The following is a 25,154-nucleotide window of genomic DNA, read 5'->3' as shown; positions in this document are numbered from 1 at the left end:
CCTAGTCCTTAGATTTCCTTCCTAATCCTAGGAATCCTAATCCTAGGGAATTGAGAAGTATACAGACAGATTCAATGAAAAATTTTACTTATTCAAGTGGTTGTAATGCTACAACTGTAAGCAAACAACAAAGCAAAATAAAAAAAACTTTAAAGCGAGACTTTAGAAAAAATGATTGCTGGTTAGTGAAAATCCCGGTATATAGCGTTGAAATGCGTCAGCTCGGAACGAATTAAAAAAAAATAGTTTTTACGAAATCATTGTGAAACCAAATGATTGAAAATGTTTGATAAGTAATGTTATTGTGTATTTTGAGTAAAAAAATATTTTTTCGCATTTTTTTTTAACTGAAATAAATATAAGTTAGTTAAAACTTGAGATTTTAGAAAAAAAAATGAGTTTCTAATTTTTTTCATATTGTTCCACCACTTCAAAAAATTCAAGAAAATTCCTGAGTGTAGAGGAGTATAAAAGACATTTTCTGAAAAATTTTGGTGTGACATATTTCAAAAAAGCTAAAAAAAATTTAATTTTCTTTCGTCCGTCAAAAATCGGCTTTTCGTTAAAATATTATGATCATATTTTTTTTTTTCATGTCTTAGACTCCTAAGAACTAGAAAAAAAATCATCATTTATTAGTTTTGAATTTTACTATAAAAAAAAAAATAAAATCGAAAAAACAGGTTTTTTTGAAAATCTCAAGAACCGTTTGAGTAAAAGAGCTCAAATTTGGGGTAAATTATTTTTATTCGACACCAAATCGATCCCCCAAGTGCGAGTCAAAAAAGCCACTGGGGCAGATTTCCCATACTTATCCGGCTATACCCATTCTGACTGCCCTATCAGTTATCAGCCCTGCACCGTATACGCTGCATATTTTTTCAGCTGCCACTTTAGTGCTATTGCCATGTTTCAATTCCTAAAGCATTACATGTCGAATATGCACTTTTTACTATCCATTTGAGAAGTTAAGAATAACGTTTAAATGTAACATTGACTACATAAAAAAATTGACAGAAAACTAACGGAATCCTCATTTATATAGTGGTATCGAAAATCCGTTTGTTTCGGTGACTTATAGTAGGTAAATACGAAAAATAGATTCTACATAGTTGCATCGGAAGCTATTTATGACTCGACCTATATATAATAATTTTAATATTTTAAATTTTAATTTTATTAACCTCTTAGACACTGCGTGCCAAAATAGTGATTTTCGCGAATGCCATTTTCCAGTACGACGCGCCACTATAGTGGCTTTCGCGGATGGCATCTTTTAAAATATATCATACCTAATCGTATTAATAATTATTAAAGTAAATTGTTAAAGTTAAAGAATATACGATATACTTTAAAGAAAAATTATATAATTTAATCATTAAATATACTTTATTTTAATATACTCGCGTAGAGAAGGGCATTGTCTGTTGAACCCTGCCGTATAGAGAAATAACACGCGCCCAATTCAGTCGTGCCTAAGAGGTTAAATAAGTAAATTAGACCTGGAAAAATTTTTTAAACTTTTAATTTTTCATTGTATCCATGGAGAAGTTTTCAAAATGTACATTAAATTATTCACTGCTACTGGTAATAAAAAACGCGCATCTTCTTGTGACGAATTGGTTCAATATCGCTTTCGTCGCTTGAAGATACGATTTCAAGTGATTTTTGAAGTAAAAACTTCTTTTGAATGGGAGTGATCTAATAAGTAAATAAACGGAAACGGAGCTATGTAACGAAGCTATGAAACAGCTGCTATACTAAATAATGAGAGAAAAGAGAAAAACAAATAGAATTACGCCTGCGAGAGAATGAGATGAAATATAGCTATACAATTTTTCCTATTCTCGGTCTCCTCTTTATGCTATGCTTCGTAGTTATCGCTCCTGGTTGTATATGTGTGTGTTTGTGTGCGATTGCATACTACAAAGAGTGGACACATATTATTTCGATACTCGAAATGTTTGTAGGTAGGAGCGATAGAAGGGAAGAAGAATAAAAAGAGATAAGCACGTAGGTATGCGACAAAAGTATAAGGTCCAAACGAACCGACGGTCGAAATAAAGAAAGAAGGTGCGTTGTCTGTTTTTATTTTACCAAACGTGGTATTTCTTTTCTATTTAAAAATGTTTCTATTTTATTGAAAAATTAATATTAAATTATTTATTTCGCAAATATTGTAATTAACAATTATGAAATATATAGAATATAGTAATTGTATTGTCTGCAATATTCTACAAAAGAAAAATGATTACAAGATTAATCAGAGAAAAAGAATTAGACAACACTGTAGAATATTTTTCTTATAAATATCCAAAAACATAGTTTTTAATTATAATGTTTGCTTATTTAGATAATTCATACTAATTTTTCAATAAAATAGAAAAGTTTTTAAATAGAAGAAACTGAACACGCGCGTGACACGAACAAATAAACCTCATTTGCTATTATATTTCTAATAAAAATACAATAATTTAACTTATTTTAAAAATATAGAAAAAAAATCTTTTTAAATTTTAAAAATTATAAAATAAAACAACGGAAATGAAAAATTGATTTTAAAATCGTTGTAATTCAAAACCCGATGAAACGAAAAAAATACAATCACAATTGTTTTGTTGTTTTCAGAGCATCCAAATGTATTAGTAGCAACACAAAAAAATACTTGTATGCGCTAACCCATGATAAAGATAACTCACATTCACAGAAAGTGTGAAAAGTGTAAGAGAAAAAAAATTCATCTACCTGAGTTTCAAAAAAAAATATATTATATTTACTTAGGTTAGAGGACAGGATATCTTTCTCTCGATAAACATTCTACCATTTTTGTTTCTATCTATGGCTATCGCATTCGGCATTCCATCTTGATAGATAGAATTTTGAAAATGTTAGTTTTTGTAAGCTACCTACACCCCAAGGTCGGTTCCTTTTCATGAGAACAGAATTATAAAAAACAGAGAAGATCCGTTGAAATTCGATCTATATTTATAATCTTTATTATCGATGCGATAATATTCATGCCTATAGTTTTTTTACAACGTGTCATATCTTTTCTATTTAAAAATGTTTTTATTTTATTGAAAAATTTATAATAAATTCTTTATTTTGCAAAGATTATAATAAAAAATTATGAAGTACATAGAATATATAATAATTGTATTGTCTGAAATATTTAAAAAAAAGAAGGATTACTAGGTACATCAGAGAAAAAGAATTAGAGAACACTGTAGGATACATTAGGAGCAGCTGACAAATTCAATTCAAAAGCAAGTAAATTACTTTCACATTTTTATTTTGCTTCTTTATAAAATATATTTGATGCATAAAGACAAAATATGTCTATTAAATTTGATTTTTATATGTTTTTATGAAAAATATCCAAAGAGGTGTACTGACCCATGCATATATGAAAATTATATTATAAATTGTGATATTTGCGTATTTAAGGAACTTATACTAATTTTTCAATAAAATAAAAACATTTTTAAGATGTTGAACGCCCAGCGTGAATCGGTGAAGCTTACCACAGGGCTGAAATTTGAAACACGTAATGTACACAGTTCGATAAGCTGAGAGAGCGATACGATTCAATGCATCTTTTAGATTTTTCGTTGTTTAGGTCTTTATTTAGACGAGAGTATTTAGAAAGATAAGTTTGTGTTCCAAAGAATAAAGACGAGATATGTTATAAATAATAAGGGTCTCGAAGTGTGGCAGGCTATAGAGTTGGAAAAACATTTCTATAGAATATCTCTATTAGATCTCTCATTGCATTTAACCAGAACCTTCGTTCCGTCCAGCAGTATTTTCCATATATTTTTCGTAATGTCTTTATTTTGTCTATCTTAAAATGTTTTTTATACAGCGCAAGAATGTAGATAAAAACGGGAAATTAAAAAGCATACTAACAAAAAAAATTTTATACGTAATTTTTAAAAAAAGGATAATTTATTTTTACCTAATTTCTGACGAATTATATTTCCTTTGATAAACATCCTACCATTTTGGTGACTATTTATTACTGTCGCATTCAGCATTCCGTTTTTATTGCTTGAATTGTGAAAAGTGCACTTTTTATCAGCTATTACACCCAGAGACCATACTGGTGACCTTTATTATATATAGTAATAATATTATAATAAATAAATCCTACAATTATCTTACTCTTAAAACTGTCCATTCGTTTCATTCTCTCGAAACTTAGATTTTTGAAAGTTTCACTTCTAACACGTGTGATCTGCACACATGATTTTTTTTAATATTCCAAATTCACTCTTCAATTCATTATTTTTTTTATGTTTTGCATAACACTTACGCTAACCATACACTAGGCGCGCACGCGCGCATCTAAGATATCCAATTAAACAAAAGATGAAAAGAAAGCTTACTAACAAAGATATTGGGTAAGCTGTACAACGAGTTACGATTTGTAACTGAACTGAAGCATGCGATATTTTAAACAAAAACAAACATACATGTCCAGAGATTCTAACTTTATGAAAAGTATTGGTAATTGCTGTTTTTTATTATGTTCAATTATATTATTAATTCTTCTTACATTATGCTTTAGTTGGTTAATGGTCCTTCATAATTTCTTTTCTCCTCGTTTAGGGAGATTTAAAAATTTGGCTATATTTCTTGAGGTATTGATATGTTGTAATGACAATGTATATACAGTTTTAAATTTGCATGGTTTATATCACTTACCAATTTTGAAGGCGGTATTCTGGTCTAGAGGCATGAATCTTTGGTACTTTTTCAAGTGCAATCACAAAAAGACGAATAATATTTTCACTATTTATAATGTTACAAGATAGTTATTAATATTTCAAGAATACATGAAAAAAAATTGTGAAAAAATTCAAAATTGAAAAAGATATAGGCTGATGAAGTGGGGGGTCCCAAAAAAAATGGTGTGCGACGGTTGTCACGATTGCAGCTCTTCTAGTAATCTTCAATACAAAAGTAAAACAGATTATTAATTTAAAATAATGCCGCTATTGTTCGAACTAAAAGAGTTGAAAAAAATTTTTTTCTCACTAAATTACAGCTGTCTGAAAAAAAGATATATTATTTTTATCACTTTTTTTACATTTTCGAATTTTTTAAAAGTAGTAGAAATTGAAAATCGTTGTAAGAGTTTAGTTAGTACGATAGAGAATCGCATAGAGAAGACTCTCACCAGATTTCAAGTAAATCGGTTTAGTAGAACTTGAGATATCCTGAAAACGGTAAAAAAAAGAACAGTTTCGAGAAAAACGCGTTCAAAGTTTGGAGTAATAAGGGTAGAATATAGGATGTCGTGTCACTAAAACAGCTATATTCCTGAAACTAATTTGAATTTTGAAAAATCCTCTTAAGGACATATTGTTAAAAGGTTAAGTTTGAAAATATGAAAAAAATATAATCGATTTTTTCAAATTTCTAGACCAGAATACCCCCTTAACATCACTTCGCCTTTCCCCTTCCATTTTCTAAACTTAGCTAACTTAAGCACATTTTATAGATTGGCCGTAGCCCTCTAGGCATTCTATCCGCTCCGTGCGAAGTCATGGTAGGGGAAGCCGAAGTGGACATTAGCGCACGCAGTGGATAACTTTTGCAATAAAGGACGGTGTTTTTTATTATGGAGTTAACAAAACATACGTGTGACAATTAATTTTATGATATTTAAAAAAAAATGGGTAGAAATGGCTATCGCAGTTGCTGTGTAGTAAATTGTAAAAATACGAGTGAAAAAAGTGATTGTAAATTTTATAAATTTCCGACTGCCAAATTGAAAATCAATCAAAGAAAAATGTGGGTAGCTGCAGTGAGGAGGCAAAAGTAAGTAGTATCCCAACCTTTATTTTAGTAACATCAATGATACTGAAAATAGCTTGTGTTCTAATATTTGTAAGTTGAATAAAAACAAAAAATTTAAATTTATAATTAGTAATTAAAAGTTAGATAATAATCAAGCTGCATTTAATTCTTTACAATTACTTATTGCAAGAATAAATTTTTTTTTAATTTTATAATTCATTATAAAAAATTATTTGTTATATGTCTCAAATAATTAAATGTATCAGTAATATTTTTTAATTTTTCATGAACTCCTGATAGATCGCAGTGGATTCCCAAATAATACGATTATACTTGTTGTAATCATTTTATTGGAGGCAAAAAATTCGAAGATAAGTTAAGTCCTAGCTATATTCCTACAATATTTCCTCCAATTTACAAGTATCGAAAAGTGAATGAACTTTCTGCTGAGAACAGGTGAATAGTTAGTAATAAAAAATATAATTATAAATGATTAATAAATTATATTTCATACAAAAAAATTGATTATTGCAAAATTTAATTTTGTTATTTTCTTGTAGACTCTGAATAGAGTTTTCCTTTCCAGAAAATAAAATATAAAGAAAAGAACTGAATACTATTTTTTCGTCTACATCTGCGACACTTAAAACTCTCCTACATATATATTTATTTTTTTGATAACAATGTCACATCGTACTTTATCTGCTTGCCAATATTATTTAAAGTTTGATCAACTGTGGCTATAATGTAACCTTTTATTTACTACAGTAAACGCTACAGCTTTCATACTGTTTTTAAATTATTAATTATACTTACATTTTAGCGGTAATTTTTGCATCATAATTGCATAAGATTGAAATTTATTGTCACGTGGTTTGACATGCAAAAAAAAAATTTTTTTAATAACAAAAATTAATTGTTATTGCAAAGCCCTATACGTTTAGATATTAAAAACTCAGCAGCAGCGTCCTTTAGTTCATAGATATCATGGCGCTGCAATCACGCAAGGAGCGGATAGCATTCCCGGAATATGTATATAAATATATTAGGGTGGATCAAAAAAATCAATTACTTTTTTTTTACAAGTGCCACGGAAAAATGGGTTGCCAGACACTTTAAAAAAATTCTCATCAAATATGAGCTCTTAATTTTAATAGGAAGATCCTCGGCATCGCAGTTTTTTATTTTTTTCTTAGTCCAATAGAATAAAATTCATACCTCATCTATAATTGATTGTACAGAAAAATGTTCTGAAAGAATTTTGTAAGAAATTTAATGCTCTACAAAAAAGGTATCTTATATTTTTTCCGTAAACCTCACCATTTGAATGATATTGAAGATTTAAGTTTTATTATTTTAAGACAAATTTCATTTTTGTTTATGAATTTTATAACTTGACAATAAATGACTATTATAAAATGCGCAATACAAATTTTTGTAGGAAATTAACAGCTCTATAAAAATGGTGTATTATGTTTTGGCGATTAAAGTAAGCGTTCAAAAGATATTCATCATCAAACTTTCATGTGTACTGATTTCTGTCTCTGAATATTGATTAACAACCACCCTAACCTACAAATTTATTGTGTAGCTAATTGATTTCATAACAAATTTTTTTAATTGTTTTTATTTAAAATTATTACAACTATTAATGAAGTTTCAGTTGTTATGGCTAGTGACCCATGTGAACGTCGAGATATTCGCATCCAAAGCAGAGATAATACGATGAAAATAATTCAAGACAATCCTCTTTCTTACAATGCACTGCAGTATCCGTTGATATTTTGGGAAGGAAGAGATGAATATCATTTAAATATTAAACAAAGGAATCTAACTACAGGTACAAATTATAGATTATTTTATAATTCTTTTTTTTGAACCAATAATTTCTGTTTATCTTATAAATATTTTTATTTGCAGGTGAAGAACTGATCAAGAAAATTAGTGCGATGAACTTCTACGCATACTGGTTAATGATTCGTGGTAATAAAGATAATAAAATTCTCCGATGCAGACAACTATTTCATCAGTACATTGTCGATATGTATGTGAAAATCGAAAGTGAGAGATTACGATATATAAAATTTAATCAAGCAAAACTTCGTTTAAGGAGTACGTTCATTTTGGTACATGTAATGACGTTAGATATTGTAATAAGTTTTTATTAAAAATTGTCATCAAAACGGTCCAGATTGTTACAGCTTATTCCAAAAAGTTTGAAATTTTCGAATTAAAGACGTTTGTATCGGATTGATTGTAAGCCACAGTAACGCGTGGCCAGGGCACTCTAGTATATATATATATATATATATATATATATATATATATCATTAAATCCGAGAGAGTTCAATCGTTTAAAACATTTTTTTTCTAATTTCCTATATGTATTTTTGATCTAGGTTATATGACGCCTTTTAAACCTTTCATTACGAGCGTCGGCTATAGTTGGCATCCATGCGACGTCTTGTGTATACGAGTGCCGATTATAATCGGTAAGACGATTTTACTTTATCTGTAGAGTATCTCTTGATTCTATTGATCCGTATTAGATTAATCCTACTAAAAATATATTTTGGAGGCACATAATGTATTCTGGACATCAAAATAAGTAGCTAAGGTGGCGTAGAAAAACGTAAGTACAATAACCGAAGACTACCAACATGCAATGTGAACATCGATCAGTTGGTCCAGTGCTCGTTCAATGGAATTATTCCGGTGAAGTGAACTGCTGTAACGAAAGGATTAAATGCGAATTTTTCAATGAAACAATATCTTAAAGGTTATTTTCAATAAACCAATATCTTATTGGTTGAAAATCAGAAAGTTCATCCTTCTTATCTGCATTTATTATAACTTATAAATAGACTTATAAATGTAATTACAACATATTTAAAAATTAAAAAATTAATGTACACTTGATAGTTGCTGTTTTAGAAGTAGATGCTTATATATAAATATTGGAATGATAAACAAAAAGTCCTATCTATCTTTTTTTTTCTCTTGTATTATTATTCTCATTTTTTATAGAAAAGATTTGTTTATTTTATAATTAAAACTTTCCGAAAATATTATAGTCAATTTTTTTTAATTATATTTAATTATAGATACCTATAAAAGTTATAAAACTAAATTTAAAGATTTAAAAAAAAGAAAGTGTAAATGATTATTAAAAGGAGGAGAAGTGATATTTCAGATAGCAGAATTTGTTTAAATCGTGACATCGAAGTTCCTAAGTTGCTTACATTAGACCGTAAGTGCCTCCGCAACGTTTAACTCCGTTAAAGCAAGGATATATCCTACGGCCAAAAAGATAGATAGATAAATAGATAAATAGATAAATAGATAGGTAGAGAGAGAGAGAGAGAGAGAGAGAGAGACAAACAGACAGAAACGGAGTAAAGTAGGTAAGAGCGAATTCGAAAGGAGTGGTTGCAAGTGCCTCCGAGGAAAAACTATATGATAGTTAAAGTGACTTGAGAATTTTTGTCTGTATGCTTACATATATGCACATGTATATGTCTGAAACATAATCTTTCTTTTTCTCGAAATATAGTGATGAGTTTTTGGAAATCAACTTCAGCAATAGAAAAGAGAGAAGTATTTTAAAAATGATAAATTTCTTTTATTTTATTAACTTCGTTTTAGGATAAGTTTTATTACTAATTGGAAGTGAAAGTTAAGAAAAATATATATGCAGCAGGGCGTATGTGCTAGGGATGGGAGAAGTGAGAATGCGAGAGGTGGTGGTAGCTATCGTAGCGCTTCGATAGTCGCTGGTAGTTGTTCGATACTCGTACCGAGTATCGATCTAGAATCTTAATCGATAGAATCGGACGCGCACGATTTGAATACAGCTGGTTACCGTACGATTATTTCGGATCGTACAAAGACGAGGGTAAATTATACAACGTGAAGAATTTTATTACACTTTACCATCACGAACTTCTGTTAATATTAGCAATCTCAGGAAAATCAGTGACACCATCATCAGAAAAATTGATACAAGAATCAAACCAAAAAGATTCTAAAAACTATAATATTTAATTCTTCTCGTAGAGGTTTTTCTAACAAGAGTATTCGGAAAGATTGTTGTATAAAAGTAATTTATAATTTACTCGTTGCATGTTACCATTTTCTCTGTATTACTTTACTGCATATATCTTTTTATATTCATACTAATATTTATAATTTTATGGTTGAAGAATGTGCATGATTGAGTGACCGATTTCCTTATTTGTTAAAAGAATTGCAAGGTCAAATTGAAAATAGAATTTTAAATAGTTTGAGAATTTATAAATAAAAATTAAATTAATGTTCCTCATAATCCATGTAAACTTTATACTTACAAAATAAAATATTTTTAATAATTAAAAGCTAGTTAGATTGTGAATGTATTTTTTATTTATTATAAAGAGTTTTTGTTAGACATTAAATGATAAATTAATAGTATCAACATTTAATGTTGTAAAAATATTTTATTACGTTACATTATTTATACGTAATATTTAGACCGTGATAAATTTATTGTTGTAAGAGAAGTAAAAGTGAATTTAAGTTTAAGTGTGCGTAAACAAAATTTTTGACGATTTAAATATTTTCCAAAATGAAAATATTTTTTTTGTTTATAAAAATACTTAGGATGAATGATCGTTCTTTTTTGTTATAGAAAATAAATTATTTTATTAATTCCATGAACTAAGTAAAATGGACAATAGCAATATACATTTATTTTCATTTATTCATATCATCAGTTCGAGAGGAAATGACATAGAGGTAATTAGGATAAACTATAACAAAGAGTAAAGTTTATAAGAGATCTAACAATTCCTGCCGAAGGAATTCTCCAAACATCTCATTATGCAATTTTCATTTTTTTCTCTCTTTTTCCTCTTTCTCTTTTTTCTATCTTATATCAGTCACTCTTTCTGTATTACTTCATTTCTCAATCGGTTTCTCTCTTTCTATTTGTCTGCTTGTCCGTCTCTTTATAGATTTCAATTTGTACTATTGCTTATTTCTTAATCTCTTTTTGTTTTCTGATTGTTCATTTATCTCTTCCTGTTCAATTGCCTATCTCTCTGTTTCTTTCTCTTTCTTTCTATTTTTCCTTTTTTTACATTCTTAATTTCATTCCTTTTTTTTTTATTCTTTCCATGACATGTTTATTCGAGAGTCAAGCGAAAGCCTATTCCCCCTATCTGCCTTTCTGTCCATCTCTTCCTCTCTCTCTCTCTCTCTTTCTCTTACACTCTAATCCTTTCACCCAATCCACTATCTTCGTCATTATAAAGTAGTATTCCTTTTTATAGTGGGACGTATTGTACGTGATAGCGTATAATTCCCAAGTGAAATGTTGCCGCTAAAGAAACACACTGTTGTCTTCTACTCAACATTACCGTCGTCTTTGTCTTCGGTGTCGTCGTCATCGTCGTGCTATATAATATGGTAGTGTGGTATAAGTCGCATTTTACGCATGCGCCGTCGAGAATCGAGACAGGTAGATTACCGTACTTATTGATTTTCGTAAAACGAGCAAACTTACGGATAGCGTGTCACCGGTATGCATTACCCATACCAGCGTCAAGTTTTAATTTCATTTTGCTCGGGTAACTCTCGTACATTGTGTGCGCATGAGCGCAAGCGTTTCCATACACACACACAGGCACGCACACACACATATATGGTGTGTAACGAGAATCAAGTGCATTGTACGTGTCTCTACTGAAACAGAATATATTATATGTTAATATATATTTACGTATAAATGTGGTTTAGTCGACAAGAAAGTAGTTCCGACGAAAAAGTCTTGCTTAATTTAAAATGAAAATTGAAATGATTTAAATAACGAAAATGGTTATTTCCCCACTCAATCGTCGAGTTAATATAACTTTCTTGTTACTTTAGATTCGTATTTGTGTATACATTTATGTATATTTTAGTAGATACAAGGTAAGTATGTGTATCAATACTAGTTTATATGTTCTAACAACTACGCTCGTTCTTTTGGAAACTATTATAAAATATGAGATATGACAAAGAATAATTTTTTATATCATTCAAGCCTTTTTTGTTCATTTTGCACACGGCCACAATTTTGTCTCTTGAAAACTTTTTTCTTATCTTTCGGAAAGAAGTTTAATTTATGCGCGAGTGCACGCTGGCGCACCCTGTACGAGCATGAAATGACGATGTAACGTGCGCCGCAGGAAAAGAATGTGCTGTAAATTTTCTGCCTATTATGTGCTGACTTGGTTTTTTGAAATTTTGTCTCATCGACGAGAAGAGAGATTTTTCAACTATAAATTCAAGTTCATGTATTCTGTTCAAATATATTATTTTTATATTACTTCTTTTACAAGAAACGAGGATATAAATTTCAATTCATTACTCTTATTTATTTTTAGATTTTAACCTTATCTTCTATAGTAAAATAAATTTATTCTCTTTGAAAATATTTTAGATAGCATTAGAAATTATATATAGAGAGTAGCAAAAAAGGGTTCGATATCTGAAGGGTTTATAGTACTCGTTGAGACGAGTAAAAAAGGTCTAATTAACATTGATCATAAAATCTCTATAATCAGCTCTTTCGTTGTAAAAAAATTCTTAATATTTATCAGTATTTAATATCGAAAGCGAGTCTCTTGGCAACATATTAAAAGTCCACAGAAGAATTTGCTTAGAAATACATAATAAAAGTTTAATTTATAACGGCATTCAAACACATTTATTTATTAATACTGTGTCGTCCGCACGTTTAATCGGGATTCTTTTGTTTCGCGCTGATAGGATTGATTTAGATCATTTTGTTTGTCGCCAACGGTTTTTGAAATTAAAATTTTTTTTAAATATTTCTATGTGTAATTGAATTATTTATTTTGTTTGGAAAATACTTTCTCGCTATTTTGTGAATCTTTGACATATTTTCTAGATGGTCTTTTTTTATGCGGTCTCTTACGGTATCACAGTGGTTTCACCAGCGCTTGCTCAATTGTTTTGCGTATAACACTAACTTGATGCCACCGGCATTTAGCCGATAATTTTGCGCATGACACCAACGTGGTGTCACCGACATTTGTTCGATAGTTTTCGCATGACCTCAACGTGGGGCTACCGGATGACATAGTGTTAATGTAGTATCGTTAATTTTGGATGAATTAGAAAAGCATGCCTTGAAAATAAATTTGAAGAATAGTTGCAAAAAAAAGAGAGATAGAGCATAAGAGTACAGATGCACTGATGGATTAATAAAATGAAATAACGGAAGATAATTCAATAATAGGAAACCAATTTAAATGACAATATATTTAAAATGAAAGACAGGAAGTTTGAACATGTGATTCACTCGCATCGTAATGTTTACTTCAAACTTAATTTGAGAAGAAAGAAAAAGTTAAAGGCAGCTACATTAAAGATACGAAGTAAGGTTGTTCGTGGTCAGATAGCAATTTCTGTAATCAATTTTTGTCGAAGAATTCAAAAATTGCTATGAGCAATTTTCTAAATCGTATTGTAAATTCGAAAAAAAAAAACACGAAGGAAAGAAAAAACGATAGAGAGAAAAATATCGAATACACACAGACACATTTGCACGTATACAAGAACCCTGTAATAACTTTCCGCATGGCAAGATAAAAATAACAAAGCCCAGAGAAAGGTAGAAAGAGTAAAAAAAACGAGAGAGTGGATAATGTACATATGTATATACCAGATGTCCAATTTTAATCAACCAAGAAAAAATATCCTTGAGATTGTTATACGAAAACAAATAATTGTAAATTTTTGAAGTATTTCTATCGTAAATTTTTACGTTTTGCTATCTTTGTATATGTACACATAAATTTTTAATATGTCTATGATTGTTCTAATTTATATTTTATTGATTCTTTTTTACTGTTTCGCTACCTTACAATTAGATTTTATAATAAGTAAAAGAGAGATAGAGAAAGAAGAGAGCATTTTGTACGATAGACAAGATAGAAGAGATACATCCTATATATTCTTAATATTTTCAAGCGAAAATCGAAGTCACGTTTACTTGTAAATTGTAGAAAAATAATGCAAAAAACGAAAAAATCGAGAGAAAGAGAAAGGGAGTAGAAAAAAGAACAAAGAGAATACAACATAAATTGAACATTGGGTTAAAATTCATATTTGGTGATGGACTGCTAAAACCGTTTAGTTTAATAAACTTTGACCGTAGCAATTGATTTTGCAAAGACGCGCGCGTATGTATGTGTATATATAGGGCGTTTTATAATAATAAATACTTTTTTTACTTTTTATTTATGCCTTTATAGCCTTAGCTACTTTCGAACTTTTATCTTGCTCGTTGGTTGTTGCAATTAAAATAATAACTTATTTACGTTGTTGATGAAAAAATGCAATAAAAAAGAATGAAATTAGGAATATATTTAGAAAACAATCATTAAATTAATTTTCCGAAATTAATTTTTTTTCATTAAAATAAAATAATAATTAATATATCCTCAATGATCTATTTATGTTGGATACCGGCTAGTTACTAACGATAAACAACGAAGACACGTTAGTAGCAGTGATGAGTGACCTGTCCTGAGAAACAAAAAACAAAAATCGTATGATGTTGATTTCAGATAGTTAAAAGATGCGACCTTTTTGGTTGTATTGAATATGATTGAAAAGCTGTTAATAGAGAAATGACTCAAATCTGTAAAAGGGAAAGTAATCATACAAGAAAAAATAAAAAAAAACATGTGTGCAGATCACACGTGTTAGAAGTGAAACCTATAAAGTAAATAAGATTTATTTGTTTTTGTCACGTGTCTAGTTTCTTCTATTTAAAAACTTTTCTATTTTATTGAAAAATTAGTATAAATTTCCTAAATACGCAAACATTATAATTAAAAAACATGTCTTTGGACATTTATAAGAAAAATATTCTACAATGTTGTCTAATTCTTTTTCTCTGATGTATCTGATAATCATTTCTTTTTTTATTGCAAAATATTGCAGACAATACAATTATTATATTTTATACATTTCATAATTATTAATTATAATATTTGCGAAATAAATAATTTAATATTAATTTTTCAATAAAATAGAAACATTTTTAAATAGAAAAGAAATACCACGTTTGGTAAAATAAAAACAGTCCACGCACCTTCTTTCTTTATTTCGACCGTCGGTTTGTTTGGACCTTATACTTTTGTCGCATACCTACGGGCTTATCTCTGCTTATTCTTCTACCCTTCTATAGATCCTACCTACAAACATTTTGAGTATCGTTATAATACATATTATCCACTCTTCATAGTATGGAGACGCACACACACACACATATGCAACCATGAGCGATAACTACAAAGCAGAGCATAAAGAGGAGACCGAGAATAGGGAAAACTATGTAGCTTTATTCTCTCTCATTCTCTCGCAGGCTCAATCCTATATGTTTGTCTCTTTTTCTGTCATTATTTAGTACAGCAGCCGTTTCATAACTCCGTTTCCTGACCGACCGCGTTTATTTACTTTTCAGATCACCCCCATTCTAAAGAAGTTTTCACTTCAATAATAAATATATGTAAAGGATGAAAGCTGGGTATTCTGCTAAAACTAGCTTCCAAAAAATATTTTAATCATTATAATGTTCCTTTCATTAATTAAAAAATAGTTACGTTTATATATATATGTTTAATACTTGTATAGAAATCAGTCTGTAATACTTTCAATAATCCGCTTTGGGTATTATATGTAATATATTATTAAGTTTACCAAGTAATATGCTAATAAGATGAAAGTTATGCTTGCTTGCTTGCTTACTTGCTTGGGAAAGAGAGAGAGAGAGAGAGAGTTTTAGCTAACGGCAAGGAAACATGGATAAGTAGTGATAAAGTGGTGGGTTGACGAACTCGAGTGATATGTCTTCCGATAATTACCGAGGGTGGATTAATTAGGGGGTGCATCGTGCAAGGATCACTCATTGGAAACAATTTCAGCATCGACGAGCAACGATTACGGTTTTTTCATTAAAGTAGAAAGATACATAGGTACGTCTTCGACTTTGTGCGAGAATAAGAGATCGTTTCTCAAATCAGGACCTTCTATATCTTATTACGTTCATTTTTCTTTCCTCGTATTCCATATCTTCTTTTTTTATTTATCGCTCATCTATCTCCTTTCGAAGGTAATCTACTGTGGGAAATTTCAAGGAAATTGATTTCTCGAAACTCATAATTTCCTATTTGTCCGTTTCTCCATTTTTGTCTTTCTTTTATTTTCATTCATTAAAATTAAATAACACAACTAATTGTTTCGTCCAATTTCTTCATAGAAACAAGTACCTATAATGTAATGCTTTTCTTTTTTACATGGCGTTTCGAACTGAAAAGTTCATTGCCAGTTCAACGCAAGAACGTTATTCCTCTCGGTCTTGCTCGAGTTCTGTTCATGGCGTATCTACTTGACCGATTTCCCTTAGATTGAATTTAATGTTGTCTTCCCCACTTACACCTTGATCTACCTAATGGTGTTTTGCTACTCAGTTTTCCTATAAATATTATATGTATATGCTGTTACTTCATATCCCATGCATGCTACGTGTCCCGTCCATTGCTATTTTCGCGTCTTGACTACTTTTACGATGTTTGGGGAATCGTATTATTCCATCATCTCGATATTATGTAATTTATTAAATTCTCCATTGATTTTTACTTAATACTTTGCCGTCCGCACATCTAATCGGAATTTTTTTATGTGGCGCCGGTATGACTGATCCAGATCATTTAGCTTGACTGGCGGTTTTTCAACTCCACAAGACTTATATTATACATTAAATTTGTTTTTTAATTTTTTTGTTTTGCGTATGGCCCCAACTTGGAACCACCAAAGGGCATAGTGTTAATACTTTATTTTTAAAGATCTTAAGTTTCTTCACGTTTTTCTTTGTGAGAGATTACCTTACCCACCGTATAATATAACTGGTAGTATTATTATTTCATAAATAGAAATTTTGGTATTGCGCTATAGAAAACGAGCTTGTAAGTGGAAGTAATGCGTTTACGGTATAGAAACATATTATATCGCCTGCATGTAGTCTTTTTTTAATTTCCATCTTCCGTGATAGTTGTGTACCGAATTATTTAAATTCTTTATTCGATTCAAATGTTAGATTAGTTATTTTTTGCTTTGATTTTTGTTCTATCCTTAATCTACTCGTAACCATATATTTTTTTGAAATGAAAACTTCTTTAGAATGGGAGTGATCTGAAAAGTAAATAAACGGTAACGCAGCTATGAAACGAAGCTATGTAACGAAGCTGTGTAACGAAGCTATATATCGAAGCTGTGTAACGAAGCTATAAAACGGCTGCTATACTAAATAATGTGAGAAAAAGAGACAAACATATAGGATTTAGCCTGCGAGAGAATGAGACGGAATATAGCTATACAGTTTTTCCTATTCTCGGTCTCCTCTTTATGCTATGCTTTGTAGTCACCGCTCCTGGTTTTATATGTGTGTGTTTGTGCGTGACTGCATACTACAAAGCGTGGACACGTATTCTTTCGATACTCAAAATGTTTGTAGGTACGAGCGATAGAAAGGTTTTTTTTTTTTTTTTTATTACGACCACTTTTCTTTACAATTTGTCCAGCTTAGACATTCGGTAAATTAGTTTATTACAATGTAAATATAGCACGTGGATACTTAACCCGCAGAGAAGTATCGAGTATATCTGTTAGTACAGTTGATTTAATGGATTGCACACTAATTATATGTTACGTAGTAGGTCTATTGAATGTTTTCTATGAAGTCTTCTGGGTTGATCGAATAAGTATAATTTACTTGCAGTAGCGTTGGGATGTTGATCAAGTCTATTCTTGTAATTTTCGCATAATCGGGCTATTTCATCAGAAACCTTTAATATATTTAGATCTTTACGTAACTCGTCGTTGCGTATGTATCACGGGGCATCAACTATTGTTCTAAGGATTATAGCTTGTAGTGATTCTAGTTTTTGAATATGACTCTTTGCTGCCATATCCCAGAGTTGTATACCATAAGTCCAAATGAGTTTGATTATTGCCTTGTATAGCAGTAATTTGTTTTCAGGTGATAGTTTAGACTGCCTGCTGGTAAGCCAATACATATCTCTCCTTTTAAGCTTAATTTGCTGGATTTTTTTATTTATATGTTGTTTCCAGGTAAGTTTGGAGTCCATGTGCAAACCCAAGTATTTGACAGCTTTCATTTGTCGGATTACGATATGATTCAGTGTGATATAAGGTGATGCTTTTTTCCTTAACGTGAAGGTTATATGGACGCATTTATCCGTATTTATTGTTATTTTCAATTTTTTTAACCACTCTTCAAGCAGCTGAATATGGTTTTGTAATATTTGAGATGCTATAGCGGGATCTTCATGTGTTGTTAGTATAGCTGTATCGTCTGCAAATGTGAATAGTGTAGTGTTTATTGTGGTGGGGATATCTGCTGTGTAAAGCGTGTATAGGGTAGGCCCTAGTACACTGCCCTGAGGGACGCCTACTTCCATTATGTAGATATCAGAGATACTGTCTTGAATTTTTACTATAAAAGTTCTGTTTTCTAAATATGACTTGATTAAATGATAGTAGCTGATTGGAAAATTGAGTTTAATCTTATATAATAAGCCTTCATGCTACACCTTGTCGAAAGCTTTCTCTACATCTAGGAATAATGCCGCACAGTATTGTTTAAGTTCGAGGGCTTCTGTAATTTTATTTGTAAGTTTGTGAACTTGTTCAATTGTGGCATGTTTTTTTTGAAAATCAAATTGGTGTGAAGGAATCATATTTTTTTCCGAGATGATAGTCTGGAGTCTATTTAAAATTATTTTCTCTAATATTTAGGACAATAATGGAAGTAATGAAATTGGTCTGTAGGACGTAACAAAATGTGGGTCTTTATTGAGCTTTTGTAGCATAATTATTTGTGCTAATTTCCAGCTAATTGGGAAATATTTGTTTCTAAGTATCGCGTTAAAAATAATTGTTAGCATCCTAATGGCTTTCGGAGGGAGTTCTTTTATAACTCGTCCGTTAATAAGGTCAAATCCTGGCGTTTTCTTTATCTTAATGCCTCTAATGATGTTATTAACTTCTTTTGCTGAAGTGGGTCTGATGTTTTGAAATCCTTCCGTGCTTACTTCAAGAGGGAGAGTTGTAATATTATCTAATGAATTACGATCTGAGTTATTGACCTGGAATGTTTTGTGTAGCTGTTCGGCAAAAGTTGTTGCTTTTTCCTGTGAACTTTTGGTCCATGAGTTATCCGCTTTCTTTATAGGTGGTAAGGTTAAGATTGGTCTTTTCAGTCTTTTAGTGGCTTTCCACAAGGAATAGTTGGTGTCCTCATTCGGCGATAGTCCTTTGATGTAAGAATGGAATTCTTCGTTATTGTACTCATATATTAGTCTTTTGACTTCTTTAGTGATGGAGTTTAATTTCCTCTTATTACTAGGAGTTTTTTTGTCTTTGCCATATATACTTTAGTGTGCGTTTCCGTTTAATTTTAGATAATATATAATCTGGATAGGAATTTTTGCAGCGATTGGTCTCTATTTGTTTGGTAGCAAACCAGCCAGCTTCTTGTATCAATATAGTGAAGTTGTCAGTTGCAGTTTCAATTTCAAGGGGATTTTTAAGCTTTACGTCGCAAGATAAGTTTTCGTTGATATACCGTTTGAAGAGATTCCAGTTTGTGGTTTTGTTGCAAAGTGTAGGTGTACTTGTAAAATTTATAGGTTTGCCTGTGTAATTTATAATAATTGGAGTATGGTCAGAACTAAGATCTAAGCTTGATTTAATTTTAAAAAGTGATTGATTTAGTCCTTTGATTACAGCAAAATCTATTAAATCAGGTGTTTTGTCGATTGCAGTTGGCCAGTACGTTGGCTCGCCTGTAGTGAGGACATTAAGGTGTAGTTTTATTATGACCTGTTCAAGGATTTTTCCTCTGGGCGAGATTTTTTTTGAGCCCCATAAACAATGTTTAGCGTTATAATCCCCACCAACTAGAAATTTATTTCCTAGGGATTTAAAAAACTCGGTGTAGTCTTCATAATTTAACTTGTGGTTTGGAGGACAATAGACAGCAGAGAGTTTGAAAGGACCGTTATTAGTTAGAATGGTTACCGTGATCGCTTGCAATTTTACCTGGCACCAGTTACTATGAAAGTGATGCTTAATATTATCCTTGATAATTACTGCTGAACCGCCGTGGCCTTTGCCAGACGGATGCTTGGTATCGTAAACTGTATAGTAAGGAATCTTTATAAAGTACTTATCTGTTAAGTGAGTTTCTGAGATGAGAATGACGTCTATTTTGTTGATTAGTAAAAATACTTTTAATTCTTGAGTTCTTCGGTGAAGTCCATTGGCGTTCCAGATTGCTATCCTTAACTCTTTAGCCATTTTTATTATTGATCATAGCTAACATGTTTGTTAATAGTTGTATCAGTGTGTTAATTTGTTGTGATTGTTGCTGTAATTGCTTAGTTTGCTCAGCAAGCATGTTTGTTATAAGTTCCGTATTTTTAGCTGATTGTATGATTAGTTGTTTTATTTCTGATATTTCTTTGTGTTGATCGGTATTTTGGTTTAAAGAGGGTGATTTAGCTTGTGGCGATAATGCTTCGGCATAACTTTTGTTAGGTGTAATATATTGTTTGTTTGTGTTGTTATTGTTAAGGTTAGAACTGAGATTTTGCGAGGTAGTTTCTGTCGGATAGTTTTTTTTGTCTAAGAGGAGGATATAATTTCTGTTGCAGTTGTTTTCTTACAATGCATCCTTTATAGCTAGCGAGATAGTTGCCTTGGCAATTGGAGCACCTTGCATTTTCTATTTTACCTTGTACTGGGCATTTGCTGGTTAGATGTTTACCAGCACATTTAACACAAGCAGGAATCCTAAAGCAATAGTTTCGCGTATGACCATAGGCTTGACATCGCAAACCCTGGGGAATGTCTCGTTTCTTTCTGGGCGGTTCGAAGGAAATAACCGTATTTAGTAGTCTTACTATTTTGTATATCTCTTTGTTATTAATATTGGGTTCTAGCTCGATAAAGAACAATGGTAACTGCTGTTTAGTGTCGTATTTGACAATGTTATTGATCCTTCTTACCTTATGGTTATGCACCTTGAGTTCTTCAATTATTCTATCAGTTTTCACTGTAGGATGAATCCCTCTTAACACTACATTGTAGCTTCTATCCTTTTTTACTTGATACGTGTGGAAATTAGTATTTTTATTCTTTAGAGCTATTACAATTTTTCTATAAATTTCTGTTGTATCGGCTTGCAGTCTAATTTGATCGTTTTGGAGTTGTTTGAGCGTGTAATTATCTCCTACAGTTACTTTTAGGAATTCAATCAGTGGTTCTATCACCTGGGCTTCGATAAATATTGGAGGTGGTTTTGGTGGAGGGGTACTTTTTTTGTTAGCAGGTTCTAAAGGTTCTTCAGCCTCTACGGTTAACGGACTGAATGAGTTTGAGATCGGTATTTTTTTCGAGAGCCAATTACATTGCACCTCTGTGTCGTAGTCCATGCTGAATATGCTGTTTAACTGTACAGGTCCTTCGATGTTACGTTTCCTGTTGCTTGTTGTGGGAACATTTGCCACGGTCGTTTCGTGCTCTGTTTCCATTTCAAGATGGCTGTTGTTATTGTTTCTTGAATCGACGTTGTTTATTCGGAATTTAGTACCGGTCTTGGTAATTTTTAATTTTAGATCTTTTTGTTTTGATATTTCCGCCATTTTAACTGATTGGACTAGCCATATGGCAGTCCAGTCAGTTAAAAGATATTGACGGTTAAACTTTTATACTTGCTTGTATATATATATGTATATAAGTATACGTATAAGTATATCCGTAGGTATTATATGTATACATGTATGTACATACAAGCTTCCCAAACACTTTCACTACTACTGCGCAGTTGATTACAAACACGACCGATCGGATCGAGTGTCTAAACACGACTCGCGATAGAAAGGTAAAAAAATAAACAGAGATAAGCACGTAGGTATGCGACAAAAGTATAAGGTCTAAACCAACCGACAGTCGAAATAAAGAAAGAAGGTGCGTGGTCTGTTTTATTTTACGAAACGTGGTATTTCTTTTCTATTTAAAAATGTTTCTATTTTATTAAAAAATTATATTAAATTATTTATTTTGCACATATTGTAATTAACAATTGCGAAATATAAAAAATATAATAATTGTATTGTCTGCAATATTCTAAAAAAAAAAAAGAAATGATTATGAGATACATCAGAGAAAAAAAATTAAACAACATTGTAGAATATTTTTCTTATAATGTTTTTTAATTATAATGTTTGCGTATTTAGGAAATTTATACTAATTTTCTAATAAAATAGAAAAGTTTTTAAATAGAAGAAACTAGACACGTTACAAAAAAAAATAAACCTTATTTACTTTATATTTCCACTAAGAAAAAAATAATATAACTTATTTTACCAATATAGAAAAAAAATATATCACATATAGAAAATAAATTTTTAAAAAAATTTTTAATATTATAATATTAAACAACAAAAATAGAAATAGATTTTAAAATCGTTGTAATTCAAAACCCGATGAAACGAAAAAGTTACTAACATAATTGTTCCCTTCTTTAACAGCATCTACAGTTATGAGTTGCTACACAAAAAGAAATACTTGTTTATGCTAATCCATGATAAAGATATCTCACATTCACAGAAAGTGTGATAAGTGTAAGAGAAAAAAATTCATCTACCTGAGTTTCAAAAAAATGTATATTATATTTACTTGGATTAGGACATCGTATGTTTCTGTCGACAAATATTCTACGAATTTCGTCTCTATCTATGGCTATCGAATTTAGCATTCCATCTTGATGGATAGAATTTTGAAAATATTAGTTTTTGTCAGGTACCTACACCCAAAGGTCGGTTCCTTATCAGGAGAAAAGAATTATAAAAAACAGGGAAGGTCTGTTGAAATTCGATCTACATTTATTATCTTTATTATCGATGCGATAATGTTCATGCCTATAGTTTTTTTTTACAACGTGTCATATCTTTTCTATTTAAAAATGTTTCTATTTTATTGAAAAATTAGTATTAAATTCTTTATTTCGCAAATATTATAATAAATAATTATGAAGTACATAAAATATATAATAATTGTATTGTCTGAAATATAAAAAAAAAAGGATTACCAGATACATCAGAGAAAAAGAATTAGAGAATACTGTGGAATAAATGAGGAGCAGTTGACAATTTCAATTCAAAAGCAAGTAAATTACTGTCACATTTTTATTTTGCTTCTTTATAAAATATATTTGATGAATAAAGACAAAATATGTCTATTAAATTTGATTTTTATATGTTTTTATGAAAAATATCCAAAGAGGTGTACTGACCCATGCATATATGAAAATTATATTATAAATTGTGATATTTGCGTATTTAAGGAACTTATACTAATTTTTCAATAAAATAAAAACATTTTTAAGATGTTGAGCGCCCAGGGTGAATCGGTGGAGCTCACCACGGAGCTGAAATTTGAGACTCGTAGTGCATACAGTTCGATAAGTTGAGAGAGCGATACGATTCAATGCATTTTTTAGATTTTTCGTTGTTTAGGTCTTTATTTAGACGAGAGTATTTAGAAAGATAAGTTTGTGGTCCAAAGAATAAGGACGAGATATGTTATAAATAATAATGGTCTCGAAGTGTGGCAGGCTATTAAGATGGAAAAGCATTTCTCGAAAAGATCTCTATTAGATTTCTCATTGCATTTGTACCAGAACCTTCGTTCAGTCGAGCAGTATTTCCTAAATGTTTTTCGTAATGTCTTTATTTCGTCTATCCTAAAATGTTTGTTATATAGTGCAGGAATGTAAATGAAAACGAGAAATTGAAAACCATACAAACAAACAAAAATTTATATCTGAGTTTCAAAAAAAGGATTATTTATTTTAACCTAATTTCTGACGAATTATATTTCCTTTGATAAACATACTATTATTTTGATGATTATTTATAACTATCGCATTCAGCATTCCGTTTTTATTGCTTGAATTGTGAAAAGTGCACTTTTTATCAGTTATTCCACCCAGAGACCATACCGGTGACCTTTATTATATATAGTAATAATATTATAATAAATAAATCCTATAATTATCTTACTTTTAAAACTGTCCATTCGTCTCATTATCTCGAAACTTAGATTTTTGAAGGTTTCACTTTTAACACGTGTGATCTGCACACATGATTTTTTTGATAATATTGAGGCCTCCTTTTTTACCTGGGTTAATTATGGTTTTCTTTACGTGTTTCATTAATATTTCTTCCTCATCTACAAAAATATCTACATAATCTCCAAAGATTAGGATTTGTATAATTCCATTTCACGTCACGCCTTGCTTCCTTTCCAATATGAATCGTATTATATATCTAGGACTAGGCACTGTCAAGCTTTATGAATAATAATTGCACTATTTGGTAACTCGTTAATTTTAATACGTAATAATTACTGTATGCAAAGATTGCTAGTATATTCTACGATTATAATGCACACATTTGTTTTTTTTCTTGCTGTATTTGTTCAATTGATTATTATAATATTAATTAATACTTGGAAAGAGAAATTAATTCTCGTGCGAATATATGAAGAAAAAAAATAAGAATGAGAGGGAACGAGATATTAATGATTGATAGATGTTTGAAAAAAAATGCAAAGTAATTCGTTAGCGGAGGGACAATTTATCAACGATGAGCTGAAATGAAATAGAGAAGCAAAAAGAAAAAACAAGAATAAAGGAAAGCGAGAGAAAGAAAGGAATAGTTCGTTTTCGAGCTTCGTTAAACTGTGAAAGTAAATTTAAGTTAATCTCTAAAAGCCAATTTAGTGAATTTCGACGAGTACCGAATACAGAGTCATTCTCTTCCTCTCTTTCTCTTTCTCTCTCGACCTATCGTTAAATCGGAAAATTGCCGGCCATCATTCTCACCATTTCATTGGTTGTATGTGTACACAGTATGTAACACACGTTTGAGTAAGTAGTAGCTCTGTAGTGCGGTCAGACAGGTAGCGTGCCGCGAAAACTGAAGAATAAGATTAAATCTCAAGGATGATTCGAAGTATTTCACGTTCTATTTTCATTTGATGTTTTTTCTTTTTCTCTTTTTCTCTCTTCGATTCTCTTTTATTTTCTTTTTTAACTTAAAAATAAAAATAAAAACAATAATGAAAGAAGTATATCTGAAAAACGGTCGTAAGATGAAATAATATTCCCTAGTGTATTTTAAGATTTTACGAGACTTTTACTGAGGATG

At 30.5% G+C, this 25,154-nt stretch overlaps 2 protein-coding genes and 1 long non-coding RNA gene across 8 annotated transcripts in view; 1 reads left to right on the top strand and 2 right to left on the bottom strand.

Moving 5' to 3' along the window:
- GABA-B-R2 (gamma-aminobutyric acid type B receptor subunit 2) overlaps positions 1 to 25,154 on the bottom strand; it is a 579,685-nt gene that overhangs the window by 103,757 nt on the left and 450,774 nt on the right. The gene's annotated exons all lie outside the window — the stretch shown is intronic.
- LOC149031957 (uncharacterized) lies at positions 5,510 to 10,072 on the top strand. Its single transcript, XM_089174210.1, has 4 exons — positions 5,510 to 5,826; positions 6,106 to 6,261; positions 7,463 to 7,645; positions 7,726 to 10,072. The coding sequence occupies exons 2-4, from the start codon at positions 6,240 to 6,242 to the stop codon at positions 7,971 to 7,973; spliced, it is 453 nt and encodes a 150-aa protein (XP_089030336.1). The 5' UTR covers positions 5,510 to 5,826; positions 6,106 to 6,239; the 3' UTR covers positions 7,974 to 10,072.
- On the bottom strand, positions 10,480 to 13,761 carry LOC149031956 (uncharacterized). Its single transcript, XR_016177129.1, has 2 exons — positions 11,348 to 13,761; positions 10,480 to 11,238 (listed from the first exon to the last, which is right to left on the bottom strand). It is a non-coding gene; the product is annotated as an uncharacterized LOC149031956 (long non-coding RNA).

Source organism: Polistes dominula, unplaced genomic scaffold (assembly GCF_049000335.1).
Source record: "Polistes dominula isolate Pdom_NZ unplaced genomic scaffold, Pdom_raw_medaka contig_168, whole genome shotgun sequence".
NCBI lineage: Eukaryota > Metazoa > Arthropoda > Insecta > Hymenoptera > Vespidae > Polistes > Polistes dominula.
Note: the sequence above shows the minus strand (reverse complement) of the source record. Positions and strands in the feature narration are given on the sequence as shown.